The sequence below is a fragment of the Arvicanthis niloticus genome, chromosome 2 (assembly GCF_011762505.2).
Source record: "Arvicanthis niloticus isolate mArvNil1 chromosome 2, mArvNil1.pat.X, whole genome shotgun sequence".
NCBI classification, from domain to species: domain Eukaryota; kingdom Metazoa; phylum Chordata; class Mammalia; order Rodentia; family Muridae; genus Arvicanthis; species Arvicanthis niloticus.
In genome coordinates, this window is record NC_047659.1 from 123472826 (window position 1) to 123498682 (window position 25857).

The 25857-nt window shown below is 45.4% G+C and overlaps 1 protein-coding gene across 4 annotated transcripts; it reads left to right on the top strand.

The window, feature by feature from the left end:
- Nucleotides 1–1425: 1425 nt before the first annotated feature.
- Nucleotides 1426–25136, top strand: LOC117704548 (uncharacterized). Of its 4 annotated transcripts, none has more exons than XM_076930037.1 (12): nt 1431–1531; nt 7946–8104; nt 8246–8345; nt 9088–9314; nt 10574–10860; nt 11454–11558; nt 13615–13755; nt 15122–15185; nt 15588–15648; nt 16803–16894; nt 17807–17849; nt 24713–25136. In XM_076930037.1, exons 3-12 carry the CDS (start codon nt 8261–8263, stop codon nt 24724–24726), a joined length of 1119 nt encoding a protein of 372 aa, XP_076786152.1. In that variant the 5' UTR covers nt 1431–1531; nt 7946–8104; nt 8246–8260; the 3' UTR covers nt 24727–25136. The 4 variants fall into 4 exon arrangements, with proteins under 4 accessions (XP_076786151.1, XP_034352614.1, XP_076786152.1 ...); XM_076930038.1 differs by having other exon boundaries at nt 1432–1531; nt 9091–9314; XM_076930036.1 differs by lacking the exon at nt 7946–8104 and having other exon boundaries at nt 1426–1531.
- The last annotated feature ends 721 nt before the right edge of the window (nt 25137–25857 follow it).

Sequence of the window (25857 nt, forward strand, 5' to 3'; positions counted from 1 at the left end):
GTTGGGGGTAGGGAAGATTGATAATATTCTTGCCCTTGTTTGGATTTTAGTCCCAAGAGGAATTGGCCTGCCAGGGTTGTCATAAGCAAGCATCATGGTCTGGTGGCTACACACTAGAAGTGCATTTTCCTCTTCTTCTGGAAGTGGAAGTCTGAACTCAAGAAGTGGTTGACTCATTTCAAGCCCACTCTCCATGGATTGCTAATGGTCATCTTTCCTCTGAGTTGTCCATCTATATATATTCTAATATCACCCATAGTGTGTGTGTGTGTGTGTGTGTGTGTGTGTGTGTGTCTGTCTGTCTGTCTGTCTGTCTGCCTGTCTGTCTGTCTTCTGCTTGACAAAGGTAGGATGGAAACTCAGGTAGAGACACAAAGCTAAGGCAGTGCTCCAGTGCGCGCCTCTCAGGAGGCCTCACATAGCAGGGCCTGTCTCCTCAGCTCTGACCATGCTCAGCCTCGACTAAGCAAGACTCGTGATGTCCCAGCCTTCAGGCCTGGTGCCACCATCTCTGGTGGAGATGTTTTTCTTCCTCTTGCACAATAGGTGGTGAGATAGGCCCCTGGACACACAGAGGTCTGCCAGCCATGCCCAGTCAGTGCTTAAAGTTCACCCTGGGAAAGACTTAGGCTATTCTGGGATCCCCAGCACCCAGTGTAGCCACTGGCCTGCTAATATGGACTTTCTATTGGCTTAAACCCACATCCAAGCAGTCTTCTCTGGTGAATACCCCACAATGGGAACATTCTTAGGTCCCTGGAGTCCCCACAAGACTAGCAGGAGCTGTGGTAGTCTTTTACTTTCTCACAGAAGCAATGACATGTCCCTCTGACATTCAGCTCTGTCCCCATCACACCCAAAAGGAAAAGAAAGACAAACCAGATTAAGATTCTTTAAGAATTCATGTATCCTCTCAGGGATGTGTGAGCAGAATTCTGAGGTAATTTCAGGGTGTCTCTAAGGAACAGTCAGATCCTCACAGGAGGAAACAGTTTCCTCCATGACAGAAACTCTTCTTCTGGCATAGAGACTCTCAAGAGCTCATGTGATAATCAGGACTGATTGCTTGGATGGTTAGGGTACTCTGGGGGATCAGGCCAAGCTGAAAACTCTTTCTGATGTTTTGCAGATATTTAAACAGAACAGAGACATTGCTACTTTCACCCCAATCACACACACAGACACACAGGCATTGACACAACTATGAACACACAGATGCACTTAAGCTAGTCTGGATTTCTGCAATTTCAGGAAGTCACATTCCTGTCCAAGTCACTGATATGTATGACCTATGGTCTCATTCTCCTCAGGTCCCCAGGGCACAACCCTGCCTGCCTCACCTCTGTTCTGTATTATCAGAAGTGGCCCATCTTCCAACAGCCTGCTCAGGTCTCTGGTACATTGGCCCAGCCCCCTTTCCTGACCAGTCCCTTGGACTGGGCCACCTACTATTTAAGTGCTCTCTCTGCCTTCACTTTGGAGGCAGGTGCAAGAGACCCACATGTCCTAAGTGGCTAGAGCTGTAACCCAGGTAAGGTCCCTATATCCCCACTCCCAAAGCAAGGAGAGTATTTGGGTGAGTAGGGACTTGAGTTCTGGGGTCCATCCCGCCTTGTCACTGACCTTCCAGGCCACCCTGGGACATTGAGATGGGAACCCTCACCTTTGAATATTATGCCTGTCAAAACAGCTGACACCATACTTCAGAGAGATAAAATCAGACAAGCCCAGGACTCTTGTGCCTTCTAGCTTATCTCTATGCAGATATTTCCAGGGCACAGACATGTATGTTGCCCTGAAATTGTTGCCTCTAACATTGTTGGGATCAGGTTTCTTTCTCTGCCAGTTAAAAATAATGATTCTGTAAGTGTATAAAAGCCAGACTAGCTTTGTTGAACTGAAGACAGTGCTCTCTTTTCCTGAAGTGAACCAAGTGCCAGCTCAGGGCCTGGCACTTAAACAGCATCTTTCTCATTGTCATCGTTCAGTGGGGTCAGTGAGAACAGGGATGCTTCTTGCTACGTCAACACAAGTACCGCACTCACAAAGTCATTTGATTTCCAGCTTCAGCAGTGGATGGGGACCACTGAGTTCATGAGCCAAGAGCTGTTGTTGGGGCAATTACTAAGTTGGGTCTTTAACAACAATAGCTGTATTAACTCCATTTATCTGTCCAATTTATAAGAGCAATCCTTTCCATCTACTTCATCTTCAGGGTCCTTCAGAAGGGACTGAAATGTCATCAGTTGCGTAGCAGCCATGCTCCTATATATGCATCCATTTGTGAAATGCAATCCTACTTTAGGGTAAAATATGGAAAAACCACGTCTTTGAGCTAATGAGATGCAGTATTCAAAATTGAGATGGTGTGGTCCAGATGACCAAGGAGCCATGAGCGACTGTCTCCATTCTCTTATCCTTCCTTCCTTCCTTCCTTCCTTCCTTCCTTCCTTCTTGTCATTTCATGTATTGAAGGTTCAGATACCATAAATAGTGCATAAAACAAGCGTTTGTTGGCTACTTTTGGTATACGTAACTCACATGCTTTTAATTCCATAAGGTTTTGCAAAAGACTTGGACAAAGTTTAGACATACAGTTCTTTTTTGTTGTTTTGTTTTTTTGTGTGTTTTTTGTTTTGTTTTTTGGTTTTTGTTTTTCGAGACAGGGTTTCTCTGTGTAGCCCTGGCTGTCCTGGAGCTCACTCTGTAGACCAGGCTGGCCTCGAACTCAGAAATCTGCCTGCCTCTGCCTCCCAAGTGCTGGGATAGACATACAGTTCTATGCACTTTTAGCAATGTATACGTATGGTATTGGCTATATTAAAAATTTCTGAGTGATTGCTTACAAGGTGGGTGTTTGAAATACTAACATAAACAGACTACTTAAGTGACCCTTGGCTTTGACTTGATTTCCTGAGTAGTTCAAAGTTGACAAAGTCAGAAAAACCACAATCACTTTGATAAGGCATAAACCTTTGTCCTTCAAGTCAATTGTTTTCAAATGTCACTAAGAGCAAAACAATATTCTTGAGAATGCCTTGATGCTTTAGACACAGATAATTCAGCTCCGTTCAGTTTTCACCAGTGCATTGCATCTTGACTTTAGGAAACTTAAATTTATTTTGAAATACTTCCTACAACAATTGAATTCAGAAAAAATATTTTTATTACATATTTTATTTTTCTCATTAATGTTCATCTTAATTCTTCATATTTTCTGAATATGTTAGATTTTTAAATTTTTATTTTATGTGTATGGATGTTTGACTCTGTATGCTTATATGCACTACATATGTGCAGTGCCCACAGAGGCCAGCTTGAGGACTTAGATCCCCTGGGGAGTTATAGATGGTTGGAAGCTACCATGTTGGTGCTGGGAACTGAACCGTGGCGCTCTGGGAGAGCAGCCAGTGCTCTTATCACTAAGCCTCTCTTCATTTCTGCTAATTAGTATTTATCTCAATAGCCTTAGTCTTAGGGAAGGAAGACCTAGAGAAAAGCGATCTTAGAAACCATCTCTCTACACATTAGTAATTTATGAAAGCACAGTTGTTAGTGGTCTCAAATATATCACAAAGTCTAGCTGAATCTGGATGGTATTTATGAAGGAATGGGACACATTAAGGCCACCTGTCTGCACAGGCAAGTTTGACAGTGCCTGTTTGCAAGCATCTTAGCAGCCAACAGTAACTTGGCTTTAAAAGGACCAGTTTTGTTCTTTATTCTCTAGCCCCAAGCTAATAGAGAAGCTCCTGAATGGCAGCGAGACCCTGGTTGAGACAAAGGGGAACCTCGAGTAACAGACGAAATCCGCATGGAGGGTAGGAATGAACGAAAATGCAGAGGCAGCAGCCCCTGTACGTTAATGTACAAGGAAGACCTAAAACCATACCCAAACATTTGTTACTTCATACACACATGTTTTAATCAGGCATGACAAGAATAGCAATTTTATTACGTGATATATTGAAAGTGTGCAAAAGTCAAGCAGCCATGTGTTTGCTACTTAGTCATTTTAAGGAATTCTAGGAGGAGGTGAAGATTCCCACCATGCTCTTCTGGGCTTCATGCTCATTTTGGTGGATTAGCCAGAATGGATGCTAGGGGAATGTTTGAGATTGTTGCTGCATAATAGAAAGTCCTCCTCAGAGTGCCACAAAAGGGTCACCTAGTCCCTCTTACATGGCTCAGGAAACTCCAATTGTGTGGAGTGTGAGTGACCAAACCCTATGTGCACCTCTCCTGAACTGCTGGACTCCCTTCCAATTCAGCAATGGGTTGTGTGTACTTTTTTTTTTTTGCAAATTCTTTTTTAATTGGATATTTTATTTATTTACATTTCAGATGTTAACCCTTTTCCCCATTCCCACCCCCCAGAAACCACTTATCCCATCCCCCCCAGTTTTCTGAGGAATCTCCAGACTGATTTCCAGAGCGGTTGTATCAGCTTGCAATCCCACCAGCAATGGAGGAGTGTTACTCTTTCTCCACATCCTCTCCAGCATCTGCAGTCACCTGAGTTTTTTTGATCTTAGCCATTCTGACTGGTGTGAGGTGGAATCCCAGGGTTGTTTTGATTTGCATTTCTGTGATGACTAAGGATGCTGGACATTCCTTTAGGTGCTTTTCGATCATTAGAGTTTCCTCAGTTGAGAATTATTTGTTTAGCTCTGTACCCCATTTTTAATAGGGTTATTTGATTGTCTGGAATGCTACTGCCTTTCCCGGAGCTGCAATCGCGCTCCCAGCCCCTACCGGCTCAGCTCCAGATTGGCTGCCACCTTGGCTCAAGGATTGGTGACCGCGCTCTGGCCCCTCCCAGTTCTGTTTGCTCCATCGGGCTTAGCCCCGATCAAGCTCAACGGTCCCCAAACCGGCTTCTCTCTTCTACCCACCTTTGCTCTGAGGATAAAAACACTCAGACAGCTTTATTACTTTAGAATTTGCCTGCTAGCACAATTGCTGGGCACAGAATCGCCACCTGCTCTAAACTTATCAGCTAGCCTGTAACAGCTAGCTCCTGCCAACCTCCTCCATCCTGGTCTAAGGCGGAGGCTGTAGGCCCGAGCTGCCCCAAGGCTTTATATGAATGACTGTTGCGTTTGTCTCACTCCAATGCATGACAATAAAAGCCCTTTCTCTTTCCCTGCTTCTCTTTTCCCCCCTGGAACCTAAAAGTCCCACCTGTCCCTTTCACCCAGCAATTGGCTCCCTGCCTCCTTTATTGACCAAATCAAGAACCAGTTAGGGAACCAGATCTTACTATCAGCACCTCCCCCTACAGCAACGAGATAGGCTCTCATGATGTGATTTTTATGAGACATGAGGCATGTCATAGGGCTGTATACCACTGATACTCACTAAGACCCTAATCACTTATTGTTTGGTTTCAATGTCAACTTGCCACAACCTAGAATCACCTGAGAATGATGTCTGTTGAGGAATTATCTAGATCAGGTCAGCCTATGGGCATGTCTACAGGGACTGTTAATTGTAGTGGGAAGACCCATTCTGGATGTAGGTGCCACCACTCCATGGGCTTGGCCCTAAACTACATAAGAGTAGAGAAGACAAGCAGAGCACTAAACAGCAAACCTGCAAGTCACAGTCCACATGCTTACTCTTGGCTATGGGTGTGGAACCTTTAGTTCCTGCCTTGGCTTTTCTATACAGCAATGGACTCTGGAATAGGACAGTCAGCCAAACAAATCCTTCCACCTCTATGCTGCTTACAGCAATAGAAATTAACTTACAATACCCATCATCACCAGAGTGGGCCGGAAGAAGGACTGGTCCCTTCAGAGTCCAGGAGACTTTCTTTTTTTTTCTGTGCTAAAAACCCTGTGATCAAAAGTAACTTAAGAAGAGGATTGATTTGGCTTAGGACAGTTCACAATGCATCACTGATGGAAGTGCAGGCAGGAACTCAAAGCAGAAGCCATGGAGAAACATTGCTTGCTGTCACAATCCGTAACCTCTGTAGAGCCTAGGACCACATGAGTAGGAATGATGCCACCCGGAGTGGTCCAGGCCTCCTGCATCAGTTGATAATCAAGACAACTTTCCCATAGCCATGTCCACAGGCTAACCTGATAAAGACAATTACTCCATTGAGAATTTCCCCCCAGCTGATTTTATATTGAGTCAAGTTGACAATTAATGCCTACTAGGACATGGGGCATGAGGCAAAGGGTATGAACAATTGGGAAGCCCTGGTCAAGATGTGGGTTGGTTGATCATTGTCTCAGCTCTGGTTCTGACAGGTGACTTGGTCAGAGAAGTCTTTACCCCTGCCAACACTTGAAGTGATCTGGCTGGTTCTCATAAGATAAATTTTGCTCTAGGGTATAACCTTATCATTATGGATGATTGCTCTCAGTTGGCAGGTAGACAATTCCCTGAGCTTTCCTCTTAAATCCAAAGTAAGTCAAGGGCCCAAGCGAATGATGAAGGCTTTTTAGTCAAAGTTGTTTCTAAGTACTTTTCACAGGGGACAACATGGCACCAAATATGTCCTCCTATTGTGGTCTTGTCCTGATGTCCCCCCTCACATAGTCTGTAAGAAAGGTCCTCACATATCAACCTTCTTAGCATTTTGGGCCATGGGAGCTCGACCCTAACCCTAGCCCTAGCTCTAGCCCTATCTATCTCCCCACCCCCGCCCCCACTTGCCATCATCCTGTCTGAGGCTACAGGTTCAGGACCTTCAGGCTAGCATCAGATGCACCCCTAACTCCACTGTTCCATGCCTGTCCTCCTTCTGCTCTCATCCTTTCCTCAACCTTCAGGCTCTCAGAGGCTACTGTCTCCTCCATCTGGCTCAGTTCCTCATGGCGGCCTAGGCTTACTTCTCAAGCTCACAATACCAGGAGAGATGTGTGTAAGACACATGTGATAACAAAGTATATTTAACTGATTTTAAGATTTTGAACAAGTTGCCAGCATATTAAATCCAAGAACTTTAGTCCCTCCCCTAGTTCTCAGTGCTGTAAGCTAGACCTTACTTCAGAGGCTGCAGACACAGGAGTGGTCAAACCAACCATGTCAAAAGGACATGACACTTTGACGTGTAACTCCATTTTGCATTGGCGTGGGATTCCCTGGTTCTCCTGAGAGGGCGGCTGAAGAGTAGCATGGCTCTATTCCCCATCCAGCATCAGAAGGGCTACACCCTTGAACCATTGCACTAAGCCATATCCTAATGATCTCTTTCTTTCATGAGGGTTGCTTGACATCTCTTAAGGTACTTGAACATTTAATTCCATCATGGCCAAGGCACTTTCCTTGTGGCCTACACTCTCTTACTATGTGAAGTTTGAAAGGCAAGCAGGGAGGGAGAGGGAAAAGAAAAGATAGAATAGACGCCATGCCCTTTTGATGCCATAGCCACTGGGTCACGAAGTCACTTATGTGTGCTCCATTCTTTGGGGTGATCATCAACCCTCACCCATCTAGATTTAGGGGTAGGAAACATAGCCTCCATCTCTTGGTGGGAGGAGCATCAGAGATACTGTAAGCACACACACAGGATAAGAAGACTACCATGTGACCGTCTCTGAAAAGTTCTGAAAACCTACCCCACCATCCCTCACCCTCTGGCCCAAATAGCTAAGAGTGAATTCACACAATAACATCTTGGTTGTCCTAGCTCTACCATTAGCCACGGAGGGACCATTGCCAGCTCATTTTGTTTCCATTTCATCTTAGGGTTGTTAGAAGGATTTAATTCTGCTAAGTAGTAAACAAAAGGCACTTAGCATGTGAACTAGTGCCGAGTAGGTCCTCAGGATAGGGCAGCTTCTGTGACCAACCACTTCTGCCAGCTTCCCTGTTATATAACAGTTGGGTTCTGGGCTCAGCCTGCCTGGCTTTGGCTTCTTCTCTGTCACCAGCTGTGTGGTCTTGGGGGACTCATTTTACATCCCTATACTTTATTTCTTCCCAGAATTCTGTCTTAAAAGGACTTACCATCGTAACTGTCATACAACAAACTTGAAGGAAAAAATCCCACACCCTCCCAACTTTAACTACTCAGGCAGAGGAGCTCACTGCCTAGAGGGTTTCCCCCACCACCTCCGATGCCAGGATCTTCCAAATAAAGAAAGTAAGAAGTGGTTGCTTTTACAGATGGGGAAACTGAGGCTTGGCTAAACCACATAGAGAATGATTGTGAGTTTGCATAAGACCCCAGGATTCTGGGGTCACAGGCTACTGTTACTCCATCTGCCAACCATTGTCTCCACAGGTGTTTGCGGTGAACATGAGACTCCTGTGGACATTCCTCTTCCTTGGCTGCCTGCTTAGCAGAAGCCATGCTTTATTGGAAGATTCCATCTCTGAATCAGGTGAGCTACCCCAGCCTTCTTGGGAGTTCCATCCAAGGAATCCCCCAAAGAGACAAACTGACACCTCTTAGTGTATCTGACCAACCAGAATAATGTAGATTTGCCAGTATCTCTGGGTGCTTTTGGAGGCACTGTACCCTCCCCCCAGAGACACCTTGTCCCTTTTGGGGGCACATCTTGGCATCTAGATCTAGTAAACTACTTTCTTCCCTTTATTGATCATCTCAACATATTTTTGTTTTGTACCCACTTCCCAGGTAGGTCTTTCTAGCCTTCAGTTCTAATGATCTCAAACTCATGAAACTTTGCCCTAAAGAGCAAAACCCTGAGCTCTGGCAGCTCCAATATTGTAGGCTCAGCCACCTGCCACATTGTGCCAATTAAAGACAAGAATAGCAGTGAGCAAAGCAGAGAGAGGAAATTTAATTGACAAATTAAGATCTGGGAAGCATGAGCAACCAAAGCAGTCAGTCCCCCTTTGAGGCTTTACTCTGTTTGTCAGAGCACCACTGCTCATTTGTCTTCTCTTCATACACCTCTGTTCCGTCAGGGATGACCCAGTGTGTTTTTCATGTATCTAGTCTTTCCTTGCCTCCTGGGTTCATGTGCAAGCCTGAACCTTGGTTTTTCTTTCCCAAGGAACCTGGCTCCAGGGTTTGGCCACTGCTAGCATGGAACACCTATTTTTCTGTCCCCAATGGGAGCTTGTGCCCCAGGACTCAGCCATATGTCTTTGTCTCAGCAGGCATCAAAAGTGGAGGCGGTGATACAGGATTGGATACAGGATTTCTGAATGATGATAAAGGTGAATACATTAATCTGGGAGATGACAGTGGAAAAATCCCAGCTCCTATGACCGTTACTTCACCTGTAAAGATCCCTGAGATCAATCCAGACATTGTGGGTAAAATTGTTCAGCCTGAGATGAATATTACAGGAGACTTGGACACAAATGGCATTACCAGTCAAGTATCCTTTGGGCAGTTGGGTCAAAAGAGTATAAACAGTCCTGGTCACTATGGCTACAGGTGCTCAAGAGAGTCTAGCCCTTTGCTGGTGGGTGTCATGAGCTTTCCATTCAGGACATGCTTCCAGGTCTGAGGTGGTGGCTCTGGTCAGTCCGAGGCTGTGTCACCTGGTGGCCTAGGTCAATCAGAATCAAGGTCAACAAATAGTCAGCCTTGGACTGGGTCATCTGGTGATGTGGATCAATATGAACAGTTTTAACAAATGGTTGGACTGACAATAGGTCATTCTGATTGCTGTGGTCAAAATGGTGCTGGGTCAATCTTCTGGAAGATTTGATCAGAACCAATTAATGTCCACTGTGGCTTTAGGTCATCTAATAGTTTTGAAGGAATGTCAATGGATGTTCAGCTTGAAGTTGGGTTATCTCAGGACTTAGTCAGTCTAGAACAGGATTAGTAAATGGTCTACCTGGGTTTTAGCTCATCAATGGCCATGGCCAATCTAGACGAATGACCACTCCACAGTCATGATTAGTTTAGGTTTAGAGTATCTTCTGTCTCTGATTCCTCTGAGTATAGGTTACATAATGGTTATGTCAAGTCTGAGGCAAGGTCATTCTTATGTTAGAAACTAAAACAGGTTCACTAAAAGGTGCTGCCAGGAATCTACCTTTGAGTTTTATAAGGAGAGTTACAGGCTCATCACCATAGGCAGACATGAAAAGGCCCTGATCTGGGAGAACATGTTGGAGAGAGTTAATCATTTTGGCCATAAGCAGCCATAATGGAGCCTTGGAGAGAAAGAGGGCCATTCCTTTCCATCTATAAGACAAAAGTGTTTTCTGCCTTATAGTTTTCAGGGGTGGAGTTGTGAAGCTCCATCTCACATGACCTAGCCTTGCTTGTCTAGGTGCCAGAGTCTGTAAAGCACGGATAAAAATGAAGTTATAATTCATAATTGTCCTTGGTCTAGATATCAGAGGGTGTGGACAGGCTCCCAGCTATGGGAGGAAGAGACTGAATGTGTAGGAGTTATGAGGTCCAGTGTGCTCTCTTATGAGCTCTGTCGGGAGACGGCTGTAACCTAGCATCTTGGATCAAGGCTTGGTGTCTCTGACCACCCTGGTCTCTGAGGAAGTACTACTTGACTGTCCTGTCTACATGGGACTCCAGTGGATGATGGGGCTGGTTCTGTTAGTTCATCATAGTTAATATGAAGGCACTCTAAAAAGAGAACTAAAAAACCTCCTTAACCAATAGTTGCCAACACCTGTCCTCAGCCAAGACATGCTGGCCCAGGAAGGGCTGTTGGGTCCTATTATTCTCAACAACCAGAATCTAGTCACAGAAAGGGAAAAGCTACAAACGCTGCTCCTGGGTGGCAAAGTGTCACTTAGTATCAAAAATGACTTCCTGGAGGCAGCAGGGGCCAAGGCTGTGGAAGGCCTGGTCTGCAAAGGCCCCCTGGGTGGCCTTTGTGGCCATGGGAGTCTCTCTGGCATGAATGATGTTCTGAAGACCATGAATTCTGGGAAACTCAACAACTGGTGAGTCTGAGGGGTTTTGGTGGTGGTGGTGATGGTTTTTTATTTTTTTTTTTCATTGAGACTCCCTAAAGCATTGATCAGAGAAGGTTCCAGGTACCTGAAAGGCATTGTTCTGACTCGTTCTTTAGAAAGTTTAGAAAGAGGTCACCACCTCCTCTTCTAACGTCAGTCACTGCCTAGTGTTTCTCTAACACAGTCTATCCTCTGGCTTTACGAAGGTTTGTCTGAGCCCTGCTATGTTGTAAGTCACACCAGGAAAGCATATCACAGATGCTCTGACCACTTATCCCTTAGTTATTATCCATCCCCCAGTGAGTAAAAGAACCCCTTTGAGACAAGCTAATCCCACAGTTGTCAGCCAAGGTTTTTAATATGGCATCTGTGTTTTCTTTTACTATTGTAATCAAATACAAACATCAGTTATTGGCTGATGCTTTCCCAATCTGGGATCTATAGAAATGGAATTCAGAATAAACATCAAAGATAGAAGGAGCAGGCATGGGATCGAGGGAAGGGAAGCCTCTGCAGCCAAGGAGGGGACCAAGGAGACCTAGAAAGTGGCTTTTGTGCTTCACTTCACTCTTCTTGTGCAGGTTCAATGTCACCCGCTTTGACATTGTCCAGCTGTCATGGAAGGTCTTTGCCTCAGCCGATCTTGAACTTAAATTTCAGACCAAGTTGACTATCAACTTCTCAGGGTGAGCAAAATGGGGAATGTTATGGTTTGGGTCTCAGCTGTCCTCTGTAGGGTTATGCATTGAACTCTGCCGTTATTTTGGGGCGCTGTGGAGCCTTTGGGTGATAGAGCCTGCCTGGCTAACGTATGTCACTAGAAGCAGGCCTGAGAAGGTCCTTGAGCTCCGGCTGCCTCAGCTTCTTGCTCTGCTATGACATGAGCAAGCGCATTCCACCATGTGATCCCACTGATCTGCCTTCCCCAGCAGATAAACCGAGGTGTCTCTGAAACACTGAGACCAAAACACCCACTTTCTGCCTTAAGGTGTTTCTGTTGGGCATTTGGCCAAGGCGATGCAAAGTAGCTGACTGCAGCAGGAGAAGGGAGTGGAGGGAATTCCTAGGGAGAGCTAGTGGTTTTATTCGATAGTGAGTGGTTTTTTTTTCTTTCAACAGACATCTTAGCATTTTCCCAAGATCTTGATAATGTCTGTATTCGTATACAGTTTCTTACGATGATAGTGAAGGCAGGACAGGAGTGGAAACCGACCTTTTTGCTTTCCTGCCATAGTCTGAGGCTGGGTTGAAACAAATGTGGGGAGGAAATTAAAATGCAAAAGAAAACCTCCTCCAGTCTTACAACTGAGAGACACTGGCCTTTAAGCTCTCAGTTGGCTTCTTTGCAGATCTTTCCCACAACCATTCTGTAAGGCGATAAGCGCTCCATGCCACATATGCACAATGGCACCTGTGAGCTATCCTGTGGACAGACACCAGGATTGTTCACCAGGTCACTCTTTTAAATAACTATGTGATTGGTACAAATAATAAATCTGCTAATTCTTTAATTATTAGAGAGTCTCATGAGCACAATTTATGGCTTATTACTTACTTCTTACTTACGTACTTGCTGTGCTGGGTGATAACCCCCAGGACTTCACATGTACCAGGCAAGCATTCAATTACCGAGCTACATCACTACCCTATAATTTATAGCCTTTGATAAACATTGCCAAATTATCTTACAGAAAGCTGGCGATGGTGATAAGATGTTTCTAACATTCTTGAGTACTTCATACAGTCCAGGTTCTGGGCAGCAGTTTCTTTGAGTGCTCTTCTCAATCCACACTGTAGGCGTCTAAGGGAGGGGGAGATATTACATCCATTTTACCAAACAGTTGACAGAACCTCAGAGAAGTTCAGTCAGATTACACATGGATATGGGGAGAGAGCTCAGTTGGAAAAGTGCCCATGGCACAAGCTTGAAGACATGAACTCAGATCTGGTTCACAATCTGTGCCTGTCATCCCAGTGCTGGTGAGGACAAAGAGAGGTGGATCCCTCAAGTTCATTGGCCGGTCTAGCCAAATAGATGAGCTTCAGGTACACACCATTATAATACATGCACACACACACACACACACACACACACACACACACACACCACCACCACCATACACACAATTACACATCTCACAATACAACCACACATGCACACGCCATCACATACGTAACATCTCTCATACATGCACACATCACCATCATCATATAAACACCACCGCACACTCACAATTATACATTGATCACATATACAACACATGTATACACCATCACATACATGCCATCTCTTTCTCTCCCCCACATACACACCATAACATATATTCACCATCACACATACACACACATACCATCACACACACACACACATTTGACATGGGTGGTTGTGCAGATGCATATCAGTGCAGGAGAAGATAGTAATACCGGAGGTGTGCATGGGTTTGGCAGAGTTCTAGGCAGACAGGGAAAGAGGCGGCTTCTCACTAGACTCATTTTTTAAATGAGCCTTGAGCTATGAATAAGCATTTATTCCAACAGATTATTTCATTGACTTTCTATATACATACAATAAAAACAAATTAAAAGTATATATAGGCCATCAGGAATCCTTTTGTTAAAAGTATGTGTATCAGTTACCTCTCACCCACAAATGCTCACACCTGTTTGCAAGTTCCAGCGAAACCTTTTAGAGTATTCCCAGACATGCATTCAGCTTCTAACAGCCCTCTCCCGTGCAACCAGGGTGCTCTCATTTCTCAGTGGCTCCACAGTGGATATGGACATCGAGATCCCCTTGCATTTGCAACAGACTGAGCCTGGCCAAATCTCATTTTCCGTGAAGAGCTGCCGGATAGTATTCATTGGGATTCAAGTGAATACAGGGTAGGTACAAACCCAGGAGATCTGGGCATCACCCAGGGCATGGCATGGGATGGTGCCATGCATGAAGTAGTATCAGACTCTATGGAATTTGACCAAGATGCCATCAAACTATGCCACTAGTGTTTTAATGCCCTGCTTCCAGTCAAGCTTCTGTCTCAAGGAGCTTGGAATCCCAAGCAGAAGGAGATACCTCTGGATCAGAAGTACAGACCTTCCTGGCAGCACCCACCTGTGGAGAAATCTGGGTGCTCATGTTTCCAAGCTCTTGTGGGGAGATCCTGTGTAGGAACTCTGCCACATTGCTTTTCCTGCTGGGCTGCCATCTCCCAAGGTGTCTGTGTGAGCTCTGAAAGGCAGAAGCTGGGCTGCCATCTCCCAAGGTGTCTGTGTGAGCTCTGAAAGGCAGAAGCTGGGCTGCCATCTCCCAAGGTGTCTGTGTGAGCTCTGAAAGGCAGAAGCTGGGCTGCCATCTCCTCAGGTGTCTGTGTGAGCTCTGAAAGGCAGAAGCTGGGCTGCCATCTCCTCAGGTGTCTGTGTGAGCTCTGAAAGGCAGAAGTTGCCTAATAGGCGTCATCACTTATTCAGCACACATTGAGCCAACAGACACTGTTGTTCCTGGAGACACTCTGGAAACAAGACCATGCCCAATATGTGAGTGAAAATGAAGGGGGGAATGAATGGAAAGCTGATTGGATGAGAAGTGGGTAGATGGATGGGTGGATGGATGGATGGATGGATAGATGGATGGATGGAAGGTATGTGAGTGCACACATTCATGGATATATGGATGGATGGATGGATGGATGGATGGATGGTATGTGAGTGCACACATTCATGGATATATGCATGGATGGATGGATGGATAGATGGATGGATGGAAGGTATGTGAGTGCACACATTCATGGATATATGGATGGATGGACATAGATTCAGGGATGGATTAAAAAAGAGTAGATAAAAGGCATATTAAAAAAGACATTAGTGGTCTACCTGAGAGGTTTAAGCTAGGTTCACTGGGGAGGTCTGAAAAGGCATAGTTGCTTAATTCAAAACAGTGGTTCTCAACCCTCCCCCAATGCAGTGACCACATTGTGGTGACCCCCACACATAGAATTATTTGCATTGCTACTTCATAACTGCAATTTTGCTACTCTTATGAATTGTAATGTAAATATCTTATATGAAGGATGTCTGATATATGACCCCTGTGAAAGGGTCACTTAATACCCAAAGGAGTCACAGCCGACAGGTTGAGAAGCACTGATTTAACAACAGAGACCTAACCACTAGTAAGATTGAATAGCAGAGAAGTTCAAAGCCCTCAGTGGCAGTGATCATTTCCAATGTTTCCCTTTCCTTTTTTCAGTACATTCTCCACAATGATGGAATCAATGTTGAAATGGTCCTTGAACATCTCCTTACCCAACATAGTAAGTCTGACAACGTGGCCCTGGCGGACTCTGAGCACAAGCTGTGGAGAAGGTGCTGTATCTAGTGGCGTGGGGGAGCAGCCTGCATGAGCAGAGGCAGCCAAGTGGAATAGCTTTATTACTGAGCTATGCAGCCTCCTAGAGTCACTCTCCTGTTTTTTGTCAAAGCTCCTGCTTCTGAAGGGACAGAGAAAAAGACAGTGGTAGAGGGGTAATTGTGCAGCAGGCAGCTTAGGTCTGTGTAAGAGGGAGATTGTGACATATTTATGATAGACTTTCTCCATCCTATGTCAGAGACTTGTCTGGCAAAGCATCTTAGATTGCAAAGGATTCAGCATGTCTATACTGGTGAGCTATGTATAAGGACCCTCTTAGCAAGGTCTCCGATCCTTTCTATTGCAGTTGTGCCCAGTGGTCCGATTCTGGTTCTACATCATCAATCAACAGTTGGCCATTCTCAAAAGTAAGTAGACCTGTTGCCTGAACACTGGTTTCTTGTGTCTACTGCTACCGTAGCAACTATACCTACTCCTACATAGCTGCTAGAGAGAGCTTTCTGAGTTACAGCTCAGATCTCCCATTTCCTGGGGGATCAAGTGGAGACCTCAGGACATGCTGTCAAGGACTTTCCAGAAGCTAAGTTCCCAGTGCTCTCATCCTCCTCTAGTGGAGTGACCTTAGCAGAGCCCTCTCCTCGGGACTCCTACAGCCTTGGGCGCACCCATTTGCCATTCACTGTATTGTGTGGAAATGTCTACTTCTGGATTGTCCAGAGCTCCTTGACAGAGACTTGGTTGAATTTGCTCCCAGCCCCCATTCATTTATCTGACAGTCCAGATTGGGTACAGAATAGACCTCCCCCCAAATAAATTCTGCTGGTGTGTGGAGTGGAAAGGGAAAGAAGGGCTATGGTGGGCATGAGTGGGTGGGGAAGCAGAAACGTGGAATGAGAGAAATTGGTAGGGAGATAGCAAGAGAGTGACGAACACTTAGGAGGAGGGGAGTGTGGGGTTGAGTGGGACGGCAGAAGACAGAAGGAGTGGTGGAAATGGAAGGAAAAACACAAATGAAAGAATCTGAGGAAAGATGGAAGGAAGGGTTGACGGACAAACAGCAATGGTGTTGCAGTGTGCACGTGTGCTATATCATTGATGGATACACGAGGAATGGAAAGTGGGGTCTGTCAGCAGATGTGTGTGAAGATGAAGGGAGCTGAGATGGACTGTGACCAAGTGAATGGGAAAAATAAGCCAGTGAGATGGCAAAATAAAGGGAAAGAAAGAGGGAAGGAAGAAGGGCAGATGAATGGAAGAGGAGTGGAAGGGCCATGGCAAGCACAGGGAGAAGGAGAGAGGAAGCTGCTGGGCCTGGATAGGATAGGTCTGCTTGTAGGTAGGAGAGGTGGATTGCCACTGCCAGGGTGTGAGCACCCACCACCCTGCCCTGGGTGATGGTGGGGTTCTGTGCCTTCAGTACACAGCAGATGGGGAATGATCTCTCTTTTAGACGTGCCCACTTGTGACAAGTGAGTTTTACAAGCCCCTGTTTCCATCAGTTTCCCTCAGCTTTGTGTCTTCTCTGACCTTTCCATGCCACCTATCCCCTTCTCTCCGTCAGATATCGCCTCACTTGGGGTGCCGGGGAACAGCAACCTGCTCGATACCTCACAACCCATGCTGTATGAACGCACTTATAGCATAGACTTTACGGTATGAAGAGCCAATTCCTCCTCTTCCTCAGAGAAGCCTCCTTGGCTGGGAGTGTGCCCAATCTGTACTATCAAGAGAGCCAACCTGAGGTTTGATTTTGAATGACCGTGCAGCCCTGAGCACTGCACCCTCACTTCCGAACCCCAGTTTTCTTGTCTGTCAGGTGGGGGTGATTTTCATAGCTGCACACACTTTTCACCACCTGTCTCTTCCAGCATATATGTTTTTCTGTATCGTAGCATACCCAGAGTTGGTATCTGCTGTTCAAAGGGATAGCTTGGTTTAACTGGCAAGTTTTACAATGTCTTACTGGCCCATTACAGAACCTGTACTTGAAGCGGTGGTGTTTAATACCATGAATATGAACCAATGGTTAGATGAGAAAGTGCCTGGCATACATAGGTCAAAGTAGGAACTCAAAAAACTATTGGCTTGTTCTGATTTGTCCTTGATTTTAAAATATTTAAACAACCAAGTTTATTGTTTGTCAGGTTCATACATGGAGCCTTCATGGTGCTGGGGCAGTGGTCCTGGTGGTCTTAGCTATATGCTCCCCACCCTAAATCTTTCCAGGCTGTGGGTATGGCCAGGAACTTTGGGGCAGTTTCTGGATTCTACCACAAAGCTGGATCTTGGGGTCAGCAGTCCACTGCTTCTCAGCCCTCAGTTGTCCAAAGACAATGTCTCTCCAGCCTCACAGCTGAGGACAGAGTCTCAAGTCCCAAGTTTAGCAACAGAATTGTGAAAATTCAATGTTTGACCTGGACAAAGCCATTCCCACCTCCTAGTCGACTTTTCTTGTCTGTTATTCTCATTTGCAAAGTTGGTGTCAGGTTTTCAGGAGACACAGAGCCTGGCACACCATAGGTATGCACTTACTGTGAGTTTTCTGGTTTTCTTTTGTTTTTCCAGAACAAAAGCTTCCCGGCTTCTTTCATCAACTGGTTGATTAAAAGTAAGTTTTCTTTCTCATATCCATTCCAGAATCCCACAATCCTACCTATCTCTTTGGTGTTGAACGTGCTTTGGGAAGGGTACTGAAAATGAATATGAAACCCCGAGCCACAGAACCTATGCCTGGATAAATCTTTTTGATGCTGGGCTCCTGGAAAGTCAACTCTGTAGTATTACAGTGGGTTTCCTGAGATAGTCCATTCTAGAGGGGTTATGTGTAAGTGGGTCTCTAGGACAATTCACTGATCGATGTTAAAGAGAAATTCTTGGAGTTGTCTGGTTCTAGGTGGCTGGTGCTGTAGAGGGGTTTCTGAGTTATTTTATACTTCAGTTATTAAGGTTTGTATGACTGGGGGATATCTTCCTCATTGACCAATGTTACAGGTAGGTTATTGAGATAGCTCACTCCATAGCAATTATGATTACAGTGACATTGATGCTTTCCTATCCACAGTGATTCTTGTTAAAATGAGATTCCTGAAGAAGTTTCTTCCATAGTGAAAAGTGCTAGGCTGGAGCTCCTGGGACTGCCTACTTCACAGAACAGCCATCGCTGAGCTGGGAGCTAGGGGTGGGCTTAAATCGTGGTTCGGCCAGTGTCTTAGTTACTTTCCTTAATGCTATGACCAAATACCTGACAATAAGCAGTGGAATGAAGGAAGGGTTTCTTTTGGTTTGAGGGTATAATTCGTTGTGGCAGGGAAGGCATGTCAGCAAGAGCATGGGGCCGCTTTCTGTCTGTGATCAGGAAGCATGGGTGAATGTTGTGTTTCTCTTTCTTTGTCCTGAGTAAATCCTGGATCGCAGCCTGTGGAACAATGGAGGACACATCCAGGGTGGGTCTTCACATCTCCATCAATTCAACTTATAATCTACCACCTTGATGGACCCAGAGGTAGACCCAGTCTAGAGGTTCTAGATCGCTGTGTTGATGATCAGGGTTAATCAGTCTAGAGGTTCTAGACTGCCGTGTTGATGATCGGTGATAATCACAGCCACCAACTTCCTGTGGCTCTTCTATGAGACCCGTTCTCCCTCTCTCTGGTCTTTCTTTTCCCATCTGTTAAGAAGGCTTTTAACTAACTAAGAGTATTGGGTGGAGAGGGGAACAAGATCAGATGCCAGAAGAGTTTCCAGAAAAATCCAAGCCATGACAAGTCTTCCTCATGGCAGCCAGTGTATTCTAAGATCTGTTGTCCCTTATTTACGTCTGCCATGATATGCAGATGCTCAGTGCCTCCCCATTCCTATTTCCTGTGGGATACTGATAGGACCAGGCAGGCTCTGGCCTTGATCTTATCAGCCCCTCTCTAGACCTTGGGCTTTCACTTACAGAAACTGACCAGAGGAAAGCATCCACAGATCTGTGTTTTAGCATGGAGCTGCTTCGGGTAGCCCCACCTGTAAGAACTAACCAAAGGCATGTGCTTGAGTGAATGGCCTTCCATGTCAGACAGCAGGCGGGACTTACGGTCCTGACAACTCTTGGAATCATCTGAAGCTGATGCTGGATTCATCAAAACAAATGGTGTTCCAGTAAGGTGTGTCAACTAAGAGGTGGGCCCCATGTTTTAAACAAATGCTGGACGAGATGCTACAGGAAGCCCTTGACCCTGAACCTCATTCAGCTGTGCCTCTGTACCTGACAGTCCTCTCTTGTGTGAGAAACATGCTTGCAAGCTGTTTTTTCTGTTCAAAGGTTCACTGTAGGGTCTTCCTAAGGGTAGGTAGAAGGCCCAGATAATGAATATCTTAATTACTCTTCTCGTTGCTGTAATAAAACACCCTGATAACTCAAGGGAGAAAGGGCTTATTTTGGCACAAAGTTCCCAATGAGAGTCCGTCATGATGGGAAGTTGCAGCAGCAGCAGCATCGGGTTACATTACATCCGCTGTCAAGAAGCAGAGCGGTAAACACATGCGGTGCTCAGTTAACCTCTTCATGCAGCCCACGGAATGGTGCCACCCAGAGTAGGGGGTGATACTCTAACCTCCATTACCAATCAAGACAACCCTACATAGGCATGACTAGAGGCTGGTTTCCTGGATGGTCGTAAATCCCGTTGAGTGGACAGTTAATATTATTGCAACATTTTTTTTTTAATTCCAGGAAGTCAAAGTCCTGGCTTCAGAGGCTAAAAAGTCCCAAGATCTTGAGTAGGTGTGTCAGGCCTATGGTTCTGTTACTGTTGAAGCCCAAGAGTAAGGAAAGCACCTGCCTCATTGGGTGGCCATGACAAAGATGGGGGACAAATCTAAGTTCAGAACTTGGACAGTGGAGCAAAGTACCTCTATAAATAACCAGATGGTCTAACCTACAAGGAAAGGAAAGGTCTGGAGCAAAAATCAGAAAGGGTAGTCACAGAGGCAGAGGCAGAAAGAGGAGGCCCCAGAGGCTCAGATGGGGAGCCTAGGGGCCATGAGAACACTCACCTCACTCCTGTTCCTCACAGACAGGCCTCGAATGAGCAGAGACTGGACATCACATGCACTTCAGCTGCCTTTTCCCCTAACTTTAGGGAGGAGCAAATGTGGCCAAGGCAAGGCACAGCCTGGACTGGACTGGCCAAGGCTGGTCAGTTCCCACATAAGCCACTAGGGGGAAGCCATGAGACCGCTAACACATATTTTTTGGATTAAGACCAAATCTGTGGCCTGGAGTCAAATTTCTTAGGTTCCAATCCCAGTTCTTTTGGCAGAATAGAATATTTAACCCCACAGTGCCTTAGTCTCTTCACTGAGGACAATAATAGAAATAATTCATTCATTTTTACTCTCACCAACCAGGCCATTAAAAAAAAAAATCAGTGTATATTGATTGTAAAAGTGGAGGCTTTATAATGGCGTCCCCATTCAGGTGCTTTGACCACACTGACGTCCCCCCACCCCCCACATATGCCACAATCCTCCCCTTTACCCAACACTTGCTCCTTTCTACTTTTACATAGATGTGGATTTCATATGTTTAAAACAGATTAGACAGTTATAACAGATTAACACATTATTAAGAATAATTTTCATGGGATAACAGGACATTTAAGAGTGTTTGAATAGCAAACGGAAAGATCACTAGAGTGTAGTGACAGCAGACAGGATGGGAAGGTATCTTTGTCAGCTGCGTCTCCAACAAAGGAGTACTGTTGACCATGTTGAAAGAGCTAAACAAATTAATTAACCCCCCCCCCCCCAAATCTGTCAGTCACTAAGTGAGCAAAATTGTTGAACAAGTTCTCCAAGGAGAGATAGAGACAAGCTCCTATAGGGTGGCCCCGCCGCCTTTTTATGGCATGGCTGCCGAGGAGACACTTGCACCTAAGTAAGAAGAGTGACAGTGTTAGTGGAGTGGTGTGGGGTAGGGTGGTTCTGTGGGACAGTAGAAAATCGAGAGGCATGTGCCATTTAGCAAACTGATGGAAGCCATCCAGAATGACAGGGATTGTCAATGAGGCCAATCCATTTCTAGTTTGATGGACAGCCAGATGGTGAGACAGATGCATCTGCTTAGTTGAAGGGAGGGAGAAGGATGAGGACGAGGGACAGCAGTGATTGAAAGGCCCTCACAAGCGAGAGGCCCTAACACACGCACAACCACCTCACTTTAGAATGCTGCCAAGGGCCAAAAACGTTCTCAGTTAGAAATGACAGTTGGCTCAACCCAACAGCTTAATAGGCCTTGTGTACTCTGGTTGGAGAACTTTAATGTGTTTCATTTAGTATTATAAAAGGAAACATTACAGATTTTGTTGTACACTGCTGTTACATGCGGGGCAATGTGTCTTTAAGTACTCTTTTTAAATGGGTCCTAGATATTTTTCCCTTTAACTCAAGTCTCTTGTTGTTTAAATGATTTTTATTTTGTTTAATATGGAGGAAAAAGAAGTGCAAATGGACAATATATATTTGGAGGAAGATGGTTAGCTGTCAGAAAAATATGCAAATCAAAATCAAACCAAGGTGGCAGCACACCCCAATCAGATGGCTGTGATCAAGAAAATGAATGACAATGAGAGGTGACAAAGATGATGTACCAAAGGGAAACTCCCCGCCCCTCCATTGTTGTTGTTATTATTGTTCTTTCTTTCTTCTTCTGCTTCTGCTTCTGCTTCTGCTTCTGCTTCTCCTTCTCCTTCTCCTTCTCCTTCTCCTTCTCCTTCTCCTTCTCCTTCTCCTTCTCCTTCTCCTTCTCCTTCTTCTTCTTCTTTTCCTCTCTCTCTCCCTCTCTTTCTCTCTCTCCACAGACACACACACATACATACACACACATGCACACACACATATGCACACACATACATACACGCACATATATACATACACACACTCTGGAGCAACTACTGTGGAAATCAGTATAAAGGGTCCTCAAAAACCTGAAGATAGAGTAGTGCATGGTAGTTTACTCTTTAATCCCAGCACTGGGGAGGCAGAGGCAGGTAGATCTCTGAGTTTGAGGCCAGCCTGGTCTAGAGCACAGGTTCTAGGACAGCCAGGGCTACACAGAAAAACTCTGTCTTGATTAAACCAAACCAAACCAAAATACTGAAGATAGAACTTCAGTATTCCACTCCTAGATATATATCAAAAGAAGACTAAGTCAGAAAGACCACAGCCAGGCTGTAGAACCAACCTGGGTGTCCATAATAAATGAATGATTAATTATGCTTTAAGGTAAATAGATTCTGTTGTGTACATGCCTCAGTTTGTTCACTTTTCTATATCAGGTGTCCATTCAGGAGTCACACAGTAGTTTGTTTGTTTGTTTATTTATTTATTTATTTATTGTCTCCTGAAGATTGTATACTGGTTCCCACAGTTTACACTTTTACCAGCAGTGAATAAGGGTTCCTCTATCCTTGACACCATTTGTTGTCATTTTTCTTTATGGCACCTTTTCTGACAGGGATGGAATGGAATAGCAGCATGAAGAAGTATAACTTGTTTACTAAGTATTTCTTGGCCTTTTACATTTCTTCTTTTGAAAACTGTTTGTTCCCAACATCTGCTCAGGTATTGACTGGGTGTTATTTCTTTAGTGTTTGAGTTCTGCATTCTAGATGTTAAACCCCTGTCAAAGAGTCCCTCTCATTCTGTAGGCTATCTCCTCACTCTGGCAATTGTTTCCCTTGTTTCGCTGAAGCCTTTTGACTTCATGGAATCGTATTTGTCAGTTTTCGCTCCTATGCTATAGCCTGAGCTATTGCAGTGGTGTTTAGAGAGCCCTGGCCTATAGCTGTATCCTCTGCTGGCAGTCTCAGAGTTTCATTTCTTACACTTAGATCTTTAATCCACTTAGGACAGATTTTGGAGCAGGATGAGAGAGATGGATCTAGTTCCATTCTTCCATATGTGGTCCTAGTTTACGTGGCATCATTTGTTGAAGAGGCTTTATTTTATTTTTAGATAATGCATTATCAAAAATTAGCTGGTTGTAGCAGTGTGGGTTTGTTTCTTTGTGTGTTGATCTACAGGCCTTGTGTCAGTATCGTGATGCTTTGTCTCTCTGTCATACGGTTTGAGGTCAGATATTGTGATATCTCTTGCATTGCTCCTTTAGACTCAGGTTTGCTCTGGCCATGAGTCATTTTACTCAGTGCTCTTAAAGCTACCACAGCACATAGCTGTTACTATTCTTAGTTGACAAATCAGGAGACTGGGGCCCAGAGAGATTAACTATCTTGAAACACTGCTGGAGAGGTGACAAAACGTGGAGACACTAGACTGCGTTTACCTTGTGCTGCTCCTGTAGCTGTCGGGTGCTGGGCTCGAGCAAAGCACCTGTACACGCCTCAGGAGGTGGGAAAATGCAGCCTAAGATATAGGAGTCTGAAGCTGGGGTTCCTAAGCTCCAGGGCATCCAGTTGCCACTGGAAACAGCATGGAGTCAGGAACAAAGGGTTGAGGGGCCACAGGCCCATGTAGAGGAGCCTGGGACTGGGGTCTCCCGAACTCCTGAACATCAAGATGCCACTGGGTCACTGAGAGTCAGGAGCAGAGTTGGGGGTCCACAGGCATCATTTGTGATGATGCTGGGGCCAGGAGGAGGAGAACTCCAGCTTCGCTAATTTGCAAAAGTCCTTAGCTTCATGGCAGCTGTCTGGGCACTGAGGCCTTCTGTAGGCAGCTCAGGCAGTGTGGCTCTGTAGGTGAAGACCTTCTCCATGCTCCCCATGGCGGTTGTGATGAAATGGAAAGTCCTTAGTTCCAAACTGTTTATTGACTGTTCATTGTGGAAAATGGGTGCATACTACTTCCTCAGGGTGGACCAGAGATTAAATATCTTTTGTAGGGAGGAATGTGGGAAGCTTATTGGCTTAATCCTCAGGGTCTCTAGATAATACCTCATTAGCATGGAGAACTCTGTTCTGGGTTACAATGACCACAGGTCACGTTTTCTATGTGGGAAATATGGCGTGTATTCCAGGCCAGGATCAGGTAGAGAGTAGGGAGCCACCTACTGTCTCAGGTGGGTGCCTGGGTGCCTGGGTGCTGGGGACTCTGAACCTACTCAACCTTTACAAGTTTCCTGGCAGGGTTCACTGTCTCGCACAGAAGCTGGAGGTGTGAGGGTTGTGTCCTAGTGAAATGTCCCATGCTGCTTTGGCTTCAGTTTCTTCACTTGTACCTCATTGGTTTGGGTGTATAAAGTAGGGACTCCTTTATCATTCTCTGGTTTTCTGACTCTGCCCTGGGGAAAAAGCATCGTGGCAGCCCAGAGACCATTCCCTGAGGTCTGTGCACTGAAGGGACACCCTAAGTCTCTGGAGTCTCTCCACCCCATAGAGATGCCAAAGCCTAGGCTCTTTTGATGATAACAGAGCCATGCTTGGTAAGCAGACAACAGCATTTGTTTTCTCAACCTTCTTTTGTCAGCTCCCTCTTCATAAACAAGTTGAGACACCCTGCTGGCTGGAGAAAGACTTCTAACGTCAGACAACTGTGCAAGGAAGGAAAAGGAGCAAGTGAAGTAAGCCTTGATGTAGCCCTCAAAGTCTCCAAAGACCAGCCATGAAGGCTCAAGTGGAGGGCAAGACCTGCAGCAGCCAAGGATTTGCCAGGGGAGGATCCTGGGAAGCCCTTTACCAAGACATACATTCTTCCTGCAGGTCACACTTGACAGGCCTTTGCTTATGTAGATTTATCATGGTGTCCTGTGCAGCATTAATGACCTGTCATGCTGTGAACAGAAAGTTAAATAAAGCAAGCCCCTTTCCCTAGTCACTGCTGTTAAGAACGTAGCATAAATAGGCTCAAGTGTCTCTCTATTCAGGAACAATAAAGGTCACCTTGGACTCACGCCTCCCAGTTTCCTCCTTCCTCCCTCCTCAGTTTTCGGCTGAGCTCCTTCTGAGCCTTGGTTACCCACATAAACCACCTGGATGCTTGCTATAGCATTGGGCAGAGATTCCAAGGTGGGGAGAGACTGGTGGTACAAAAGCAAAATGCTTGTTTTAGGTACACCCACATCGTTACCTGTGTGGGCCCCGTAGTCAGTCCTGCAGACAGGCTCTCAATGGGCCTTCCATGGACAACACATGGAGAGAGGCAGTGGATGGGAACACCCACACCCTGGCTAGTCTATCCCGGGGCCATGTTCTCTGTTCTTCATCCCTCCTCTGCCCTCTGCCGTGGCTTTCTCTGCAGGAATAATATTTTCCTATTGAAACACAGGTGTTTTCTTCACCCTGGATAGATTGTTTACTTTAGAGCTTAGCGTATGGCCTTTACAGGGCTGGTGGGAATGCGTTCTAGGAGACCCTAAGGGATGCTAGGGAAAAGATGTCCTCTTACTCCTGAGGTTACTAAGTTCCTGGTAGCTGTCTCTGTCTTCCCTTTGTTAAGTCACCTAGAAGCCAGTGCAGAAGAAAGCAGATCCCAGTCAAGTAAATACAGTCCTGAAGATTTCCTTTGAGTGCCTGGAATCCATGACATTTCAAGGTTCCTCTTAGTTCCTTAAGTCATTTGGGGTCATATCTTCTACTTTACAAGTAACCCAAGGGCCCCAAGAAATGCAATGG

Excerpts from the sequence above, each read along its gene's own strand:
- LOC117704548 (XM_076930036.1), top strand. The coding sequence starts at position 8,261 with ATGAGACTCCTGTGGACATTCCTCTTCCTTGGCTGCCTGCTTAGCAGA. Across the intron at positions 15,649-16,802 it reads ACAGTTGGCCATTCTCAAAA|ATATCGCCTCACTTGGGGTG; the intron begins GTAAGTAGACCT and ends TCTCTCCGTCAG. Across the intron at positions 16,895-17,806 it reads CTTATAGCATAGACTTTACG|AACAAAAGCTTCCCGGCTTC; the intron begins GTATGAAGAGCC and ends TTGTTTTTCCAG.